Raw genomic sequence first — 9,307 nt, forward strand, 5'->3', positions numbered from 1 at the left:
TAGTCACCCCTTTCAACCTGTGTCTTCCACCAGACATCCTGGAGGTGCTGACAGACATTGATGAGATGTCCAGACGGAGGCCAGAAATTCTCTCCTTTTTTGCTGTGAGTGTTAGTGTCTCAGACTGCCACTGGAAGGAAGAGATTCTCTTCACCAGAGTCTGTGTTGCACAGCCAGCTTAAGTACTACCCTTCCTCTGCTTTTTGTGTGGTTGTTGCAGCATCTTAGGAAGAAGTTATCTTCAGTTAGGCCTTCTGACAGCAGGCGGTATTTACTTCCCTACCACCTTTTCTCCATTGCATACTGGGTCTGCCATCATCCACTTTGACATTCTTTTTATGTCAGAGGAAGAATTAACCCTCTGTCCTCTTCCCAGTACTGGGGCAAGGAGAGAGCAGAATAGCTCTGTCAAAAACACTGGAGCCTAGGGAAAACTCAGCTGTTCCATGTGGAATAAGATTACAGAAGGATGCTTTAAAGTATTCAAAAACAGGATAATCCTTCTTACAGAGATGGATTTCCTGGCTCAGCTAGTACCTGCTAGATGTGTGTTGGGCTGGATTGGTGCTAGAGGGGTAGTAATGCACATCTGAGGAGTTTATGCTCCCTGGATGGCCCTGTGATCCTAATTTGTGTAACTCTTCAGACAAACTTACAGAAGCTGATGAGTTCATCAGAGGACACCTGCCGAAATCTGGCCTTTAGCCTGGCTTTGCGCTCCATTCAGAACAACCCCAGGTGAGGACCACTGGAACTCAGGCTGTCCCAAGTCACTGATGGGCTCTGGCTGCCCATCTTGCACGCCTGTTGATGGTCATCTGGACTGCACTGACACTATGATGTTTTACTCCCAGCATTGCTGCAGACTTTCTTCCCACCTTCATGTACTGCCTTGGCAGCCGAGACTTTGAGGTGGTGCAGACAGCACTGAGGAACCTACCTGAATACACCCTCCTTTGCCAAGGTAAGCTGATGCCTCCTGTGGTGGGAAGAGCCTCCCTGTGAAGTTTGCAAGGGGCAGTGTTACCTAGACCAGGCTGTCAAACATGCAGGTGATTTGCATCAATAGTAGCTTTGGTCAGAGCATCACAGGGGAGATTCGTCATAGAGACAAGGAGGCTTCCTTGAAGCAGGCTTGCTCCCTTTGGGTTTTCTGAGTTGTGATCCCTCACACAATCACATACCCACAGAGCTATTAGAGGGTTGATTGTGCCTTGTTCTTATGTGAGGAGAGAATTTCTTGCACAGCTGCGAACATTCATCCCAGTGTTTGTTGTGGGTTGCTCTTGCTTGTATGTTGGAGCTCTTGAGTCAGTCCTCATGCTGTCTTTCCCTTTCACAGAGCATGCAGCTGTGTTACTGCACAGGGCCTTCCTGGTGGGGATGTACGGCCAGATTGACACCAGCTCTCAGATTTCAGAGGCCTTGAAGATTCTGCACATGGAGGCCATGATATGAACATGTAGTTCTGGGAGCTCCACTTCCAGATTAATTAAGTTGACTGGACTCATCAGCTGCATTGAAGCCCTGTAAGAAGACTGTGTGTTTCAGCCCATGTGCTGGAGGATCAAAGAGGTGATGTAGCAGGCCAGACTGTGCTGGAAAAGGAGAGCAAGCTGACTGAAGATCAGAAAGTGGCAAGGATTGATCTGTCTGGCTAAGATGCTATTGTTGTGGGAGAAAAATCTTGTGAACGTACTGCCAAGCAGGGACCACTTCCTTCATGGGGTCTTGGGACAGTGGCTCTCCATTTGTTGTTTGGGTTTTTTGTCTCTCCAAGAAGGCAGAGCGGCTGGGAGAGCAGAAGGGAGTGCTGGCCCTTGCACCTGAAGTCTCTGCACTCTCTGTGTTGGAGGGAACGTGCAGATCTGTGCAGGGTGAGAGACCACTTTGCTTTCTAGGGGTGGAGCTTTTGTTGTGTGTGTTTTTTGTTTGATTTTTTAATTAAAATTCTCTTTGTTTCCACTGTGCCTTTCTCTGCTCCATGCTGCCTTGAGTGTAGCTTGACATCCCTCTCTCCCTGTTCTTCAGCCTCTTGTTACTCTAGCCAAAGTGTCTCTGGAAGACCTGTCCCCATGGGCCAAATGCTCACAGAGCTATCTTGGCCTTTTACAGTACATGCAGGAAGTGGAGGAGGTTTAGAAGGGTCAATGGGGTGTAATACATGAGTTTGATCAGCAGCAACTGCTGACAGGACAACTTTTAAGTGGTTTCTTAGAAAACTTTAAAAACAAATAAAGCAAACTTCTTGGTACATCTGCGAACATCACAGCAGCTGGCCACTGTCACAATGGAGTCTTTGAACAAGCAGCTGGGTTTTTTCTTTGGGATCTGCCAGTTCCTCTCTGTGAGTCTTCTGACCAGTGCTCTCCGGTCCTTGTCTGCTGATAGGGGTGATGGCTTATTTGCCAGCTGTCATTTGAGGACAGAAAAGGAGGTGTCTGTCTTCCCTCTTGCTCCAGAGAAAGAACTGCTGCATATGCTCATTCTCCAGTCTCACTTGATTCTAGTCACCAGTTTGCTTTCATGTTGTTTGTCTCTATTCCTCTGGCACTCCACTTGTTAGTGGAGAATCTTTGTAGTATTCTAAAGACAAAGACCCTGGTGGAACTTACAGATAGCTGTAAATATGTTCTATCTCCTTGCTGGTGGCAGGGACAGTTGTGGCCTCATGGGTGGCTGGGTGGAGCAATATTGTCCATTCTTGCAAATGAGGAGTGCCACAGCTGAGCACTTTTGCTAATGTGTCAAAATATGAATGAATGACTGGCTGGCTTTGCAGAGAGGTTGAGGAGAAAAGAGAGAGCTCTGAACCTCCCATCACCTGTAAGTAGTGTTGCCTTTAATTAAAGAGATTAGAGCCATTACTTAAGGATGCAACATCATTAAGGTACTGCTCAGTTTGTCAGAGCTGGGAGGGAGGTCTTTTGGTGCTGCTGTGGGCCTGGAGCAACTGGGAACTTGTGGGACTGGCTGGGAAAGGGCTTTTCACAGGACTTTGAATCAAGGAGCAAAGAAAATGTCTCAAGACTGTTACCACAGCAGAGCCAGTGAGTCAAACAAAGTAGTGGTGCTTCGGTGAAGATCCTCCGTGCAGCTGAGGCTTTCCAGAAATACCACTCCAGGGCTGCAACTAGAAATACTAACCAGGAAAAACAAATTGTGTGGTTGGCCCCAGATTCCGCTGTCTCCTTGGAGATACCTGCTGTGAACAGAGCAGCTCCAGGGGGCCTGGTTTGGAGGAGCTGGGGATGTTTGGATGTTAGCAAAACTTTTTAATGACCCCTCACAGCAGGACAGCCATGCTTCGCAGAGAAGTGGGAAACAAGATGTGTTTGAGAAGGTGAAAGGGGCATCTCTTTATCAACAGCAGCAGAAATCATCTTGTGGGAGATCAGGAAACAGATGCAAAGGGAGGGAGAGTGGGTAGAAGTTACTCTGCAGAGCTTGGCCTTCCCATAGATCTCCCAATACAAGAAGTATCAGCTATGACTTGATGTGTCTGCTTTCTGCTGTACTGAAGGCTCCCACTATGCATTTGCTCTGCTGCCACCCTCTGCTTGGACCCAGTGGAGCTGAGCAGGTTGCCCTGGCTTGGAGCATGTCACTGAAAACGGATCAGGGCTGAGAACAGGGCTGTCAAGGGGCGCTTGGCTGTGCAGAGACAGCTCAGGGCAGGAGCCCGTCCCTCCTGTCTGTGAAGGCAGCTGTGACAGCTCTAAAACAGTGATGGTGTTACTGATGCTCTGACACTCATTCGCCTTTTAATCGTCGCTCTGTAACTTTCATCTCTGCCTGGCCGAGCACCTTCTCTCCTCCCATCCCTGCTGAGCTGACAGTGTTATCCTTCACAGGTCTGCTGGGTTCCTCTGGGGGCTGAGGCCATCTCCTCTGTCTTCAAAGAGAGCTGGTGCCTTGCTTAGAAGAGGAGATCCCAGCTCTAGGGAAGGCAGGATGGGGAAGGGAAAAGTGGCCGCCGGCTTGTTCAGCATCCCCTGGCTGCAGCCAGCTGAGGGCAGGGCTGGCACAACCCCTGTGCTTCAGCCGGCACAGCTGGCGCTGGGCAGAGCTGGTGGAGGGCTGGGGAGCGAAGGGAGCCCAGAAGGAGCTGGGTGGTCCTGGAGCAGCTGGGGGGCTGCAGGGCCGGAATACAGGAATAGCTGAATCCAGGCTGGGAACAGGCCCCAGCCTGCCTGCGTGGAGGTGGTGGCGTGGTGCAGGCAGGCTGCAGTGGGAGAGCTGAGGCTGGGGAGGAGAGGGACATGACACCCCCTCACCCATGTTGTGATGGCATTCACTTTGGGTCCTCTCAAAGCCCAGCTGCTTCTCCAGAGGCGACCAGATCCCACCTCCATACCCTGCAAGCATCAGGCATCACAAATCCCCTGCAAACACCAGGCACCTCTTGTGGTGGTTTCCTACCACAAATTATTTCTTCCTGCTGCAAAGATCCCTGCTTTTATGACCCCTGATCAAAACACGTTTTTATGACCCAGATGTGGCAGCCATGCAAGGGAGATGGACACTTGTCCAGCATGCATGTGATGGACCTTCGCTGCCTTGACTGGGCACAAGTGGGCATCTCTAGCCCGACCATACCAGGTTCCTGCCATGGTGCAGCTGGGAGCGTGGCCCCTCGCATGTGCTGATGCCCCGGAGCAGGGATGCGGCTGTTTGACCCAGCTCCGGGCAGGGTTGTGCATCCCAGGAACCATGAAGGAAGCCCTGGAGCACCACGTGAGTTTGGCTATGAGCAGGCCATGACTAACTGGGGAGGTGCCTGCGTGCTCCTGACTCAGTGGCAGCTGCCTCTGGGGCATGTTTGACACTGGGGAGCTGGAACAGTCCCAGCACTGAGCTCAGAAGCAAATCTGCCGGACCTGCTACATCAACAGCAGAAACACAGGGGAAGGTGTAGGTGTAGCTGCTAACAAATGGGATTTCATGGTTAAAGGCACTGACGCTTTGCCAGTTTCCTCTTTGCGGGGACGGGCAGAGAAAGAGAAGCCTCCCTTTGCAAGGAGCAGCATGCAAGAAATCTCATGGAAAAAAGGGAGAGGAAAAGTCCACCTGTGTAAATGTGGGCTGTGGAGTCTATTCCCAGGACTGCTCCCCGGGGCCCTGCCATCCTCTTCCTCCAGCCAACCTCATCTGTGACCTCGGTCAGTGATAAACACAATCCCAGCCCTGCCTGCCCTCGGTTAACTTCCTTCTGGCCCAACCACAGTCCAGGACGGTATGATTCACGCTTAACTTGAGGAGCTTTTTGCTAAAAGCTAAAAATGGTAAGACTTTTGTTAGTTTTGGGTACGTTAAAGCCAGCCGCACACCACCTAAGTAGCCTTGGCTTCTATAGGGATAGCATTTGTCTAAGGTGGACTGGTTTTTAAATCTCTGCATTGCCTCTTCATGCATTTAGCCCTAATTCTGCTGTTTTGGCCCTAAAGCAGCAGAATATAGAGCTTGCATTTTCCCTTCCTTTTAAATTCAAGAGACCTTTATAATAATATATCTGCCTATCCTGTGTAGCTGGTGGTGTCTTGCCTTTGGCGTTATCCTGTTTGCATGAACAGCATCTCTAACACAAGAAGATACTGGGAAAAAAAATGTCAAGACCCCCAGCAACAATTAAAAAATTCATTAAGCTACAATAGGCCAGTCATTGCTGGGTAATTATTAAGCTGTAAGAATTGCTAATTGTCTTATTAGCATTAAACAGTTATGCAAATAATGGAAAACATACCATAAGAGTAATAAAATTACCTCCCTTCCTTTTCTCTCTGTTTTTTTTTCCCCCCCAAAACCAATAATGAGATTTGAAACCTAAAGCAATGCTTATGGTTTTGCTTTCTAGGGTTTACTGGGAACATCTTTGGAGAGGAGCAAGACCTCCAAGGGCACTCAGCACAGGGTGAGTAGGACATCTTGAACCACATCTACCATGAGTCTTCTTGTAGTGCCACCACACCAGGCTGTCCCCCCATTCTGCAGCCATCCAGGTAGCAACACAGGGACACGCAGGTGCTAATGGCCTTGCAGGACCATGGTCACAATGGTCACATTGCTAGGCCAGGACTGCAGAAGAGAGAGTTTGAATTTTGTTCAATCATAGACTTCCTATGGGAGTTCCCCAAATAAAGCACATGGTGCTTCAGGTTTGGTCTGGGTAACAATAAGGCAGTTGTAGTTTTTCACATCAATTCAGTGCAAAAGTGGAAAGTTCTGGCATTTAAAGTTATGCTATCTCAAGGATTTTATTACTATCAAGTTAGTAAACTGAGGTAAGAACCAGCCTCTCTTCTGGGAGAGGTTCCAGCTGGATTTTGGAGGTCAACAATAAGCCAAATGCCAAGCAAGTGCCTTTGTGTTCCTGTAAAATGAGAATGAGACCTCGTTTACCCCCACTGCCAGAAAAAGGAGACTTTACTATGTCCACAACGAGGTTGCAAGAGGTTCATGCAAGAGGTTGCATGGTTCTTTGCTTCAGCATGTTAACATTGTTAATCACTAACAAATATTATTGGATTTCCAGGCTTTAAACTGTGCTCCACTGATAAAACACAGCATTTCAAAGCAGCCAAGCCAGCTCCTGCTCCAGGGTGGGTGCTGCTGCCATGGTGATGCCATGATAGATATGGGTCACCTCACCCAATCTCATGATCCAGATAGGTGTTGATCAGCAAAACGCACCTTGACTTTCACTTTCTGGTAAGGGCGGTGAAGTTTGTGGCTTCCGGAGGACCGGAGGGAGGGCTCTGCCACGGCAGTGCAAAGATTGGAGATCACCACTGCCTGTTTCGGCTTCCTCAGAAGAGGAGCGAGGTCACCTTCTGAAACAAACACCATCCCTTGTCCCCTTGGAGAGCTGCTTTTAGCTCCCTGAGATTCTTCTGGTGACCCACCAAGCAGCTGTTTATGGCCTATTCATTCTTTCCTTCCCAGCTGGTGCATAGCATGCAGCAGGTAAGCAGTCTCCCATCCTCATTGCCTGGAAATAACTTTCCGACATTGACCTCTAGCCTGTTCCTCACCTCACTATTTTGGGGACAGGAAGCCTGGCAGGTCATCTTGCCAGCAGGCAGGGGGGACAACATCGGAGGGAGACTGGTTTCTTTTTTGATGTGACATGGTGTTATACCTAGGTGACAGGACACACTTTGCTCTGATGCTCACTATTTTTGGTCTTTTGAGGTTTTAGGGTAATGGATTTGCCATTTATTAGCTTCTCAGAGGCATGTGTTGTATAGTGATTTACCGAAGTGCCTCTTTCCGTAACTTCACATTTCACTTTCATCTTCTTTCAGTGGAAATTCATGTTCAGGCTTGAATTTTGTAATAACATTTTTTTCTGCTACCTTGCAGGTCAAACTAGCCAGACCCTGAGGAAAGGCGGGTATCATGCGGAAGCATTTCTGCGTGAGTAGCTGTGAAATCGTTGGTGCTTTCTCTTCCCTGGCTTGGGCCTTTCCGTCTCTGTGGAGTCAGCCTGGCTGCCTTCTGGGACAAGGGAGCTGATGAGGCATGTTACTGATGACACGCATACTTTTCCCTTCTTGTTTCGAATCCCTCAATTTAATACAAGCCATTGGCACGGGAATGTACAAGAGCTCTTGGCTAGGACACACTCTTCCTATTGTTGGGAGTGAGCAGCCCTGTGTACAGCCTGCAGCAAAATTGTGAAGTAGCTCAATTTGATCAGCTGATTTCCCACAATAGTTAAAAGACATGGTTTTTCTATGATGTTATGCTCTTATGAAAAAAAACTGCATTACTTGAGTCTCAGCTTCATGAGGCCCCACGTTGTCTGATATAAGGAATCAACCCGTTCCCCCTCCCTCAAGTCCTCAAGCTAACAAACGTTTGTTGTTTTACTTTGAGCTTTAGGGTGGTCCTAGTCATATATTTAAGTTTTTTTCTCTGCTAATGGTAATGTCTAGAATGCTGCGTATGGGAACTAGGATAAATTTAAGAGATAATGGCAGAGGGTGATCCCCACTAGTCATAGCAACCGTCAGGAAGTACTGAGCATTTCTCCATTGCAGTTGGGTATCCAGGAAGAGAATTGAAAAGGACTGCAGAAGAGAAAGAAAAGGAGACATGTCCGTAAGGAGAGAAGAATAAATCACTCCCTATCTGTGGACTGTTGCTCTCCAACAAGCTTCCAAACACGCCTTGGGAAGGGATCTAGGGGAGCAGGCACTGCGCTCGCAGGATGCGCTCGGCTCTATGAGCCGGCGGTGCATCACAGGTGGGAAATTTCACCCAGCAGCACTGGGAAAAGCTCAGTGAGTGCAGGCAATGTCCGCACAACAGGGTGAGGACATATGAGGCTCCTCCAAGGAGAAGATGTAGAAGTAAAAAACGCAATCCAGAGTAAGGATTTGTAAGCATCATCCCACAAGGAACGTCCTGGGAGAACAGTGGTTGTGGGTAATGGGTAGGCGCTGCACAGGCAGCTCTGGTTGCCTCCTGCCCTGTTCCTCCCTCTAGTGCTTGTTAGTTTACCTGTTGGTGCATTAAAGACTCGTCATAGCTGTAAACTCCCGCAGAGCTCTCCTTAATCACCAACTAAGAACACTGCACAAGTCGCTGATGCCTGTATTTTGAAAAGCCATTATTGGGCCCTTAGTAATACTATTACTGCATTAGCTAACTCCTTCAGTGATGTCATTTTAATCACTTTAGCGTATAATGTGAACCTGACTCTTCTGGTGTTCCAAGGGCTGTACCTCCAACCTAACCCTCTCTTGGGATGCACAACTTGGAGCCAGCGACTTATAATTTCTCTTCTGGTGTCTGCAAGCCTGGATGCCTTTCTGATACAACCATCTCGGTCAAACACAGATGACCGGGCTCGGTGCAGGGAGGGACGAGGTGAAATGTAGTGGCCTGTGGTATACAGAAAATCGCAGCTGCTCTCCGAGTCCAGCCTGGCTTTCCGCTCCGTGGGTCTGTGTCCCCTGCCACCCATCCCCAGCTGCCCCCTCGTCAGGCACAAGGCTGGGCTAACCGCATCGATTCATTAAGCTGGGTTTGTTCGAAGACAGATTGTCATGTTAAATATATTTTTAAAAAACTAAATAGCATTCCCTGGGCCATGCCCCATCTGGGCCATTAAATCCGAAAGGATTTAACTACAGCTGTGTCAAAGCTGAGCTCAGAAGCTGATTTTCACTGTTTGTACTACTAGCAATTGGCAACAACTCCATTTTCAAACATAATTTTCTTCTCGTTTCCCAGTGCTGCACTACGTAGACTGCAAGCAGAGAGGGGGGATGCACACTGCTAAACAAAACCATCTTTGGGA

At 48.6% G+C, this 9,307-nt stretch overlaps 1 protein-coding gene across 1 annotated transcript in view; it reads left to right on the plus strand.

Annotated features, from left to right (window-relative positions):
* Positions 1-1,963, plus strand: part of INTS1 (integrator complex subunit 1) — a gene marked incomplete at its 5' end in the record, with an annotated part of 28,800 nt that extends 26,837 nt beyond the window's left edge. Inside the window, 4 exons of the mRNA XM_010287041.1 lie at positions 34-104; positions 647-738; positions 855-964; positions 1,343-1,963. Coding sequence (XP_010285343.1) covers positions 34-104; positions 647-738; positions 855-964; positions 1,343-1,458 — 389 coding nt within the window. The remainder of the gene's footprint in view (positions 1-33; positions 105-646; positions 739-854; positions 965-1,342) is intronic.
* Positions 1,964-9,307: the final 7,344 nt, after the last annotated feature.

The sequence above is a fragment of the Phaethon lepturus genome, unplaced genomic scaffold, assembly GCF_000687285.1.
Source record: "Phaethon lepturus isolate BGI_N335 unplaced genomic scaffold, ASM68728v1 scaffold41085, whole genome shotgun sequence".
In the NCBI taxonomy this organism is placed as follows: Eukaryota; Metazoa; Chordata; class Aves; order Phaethontiformes; family Phaethontidae; genus Phaethon; species Phaethon lepturus.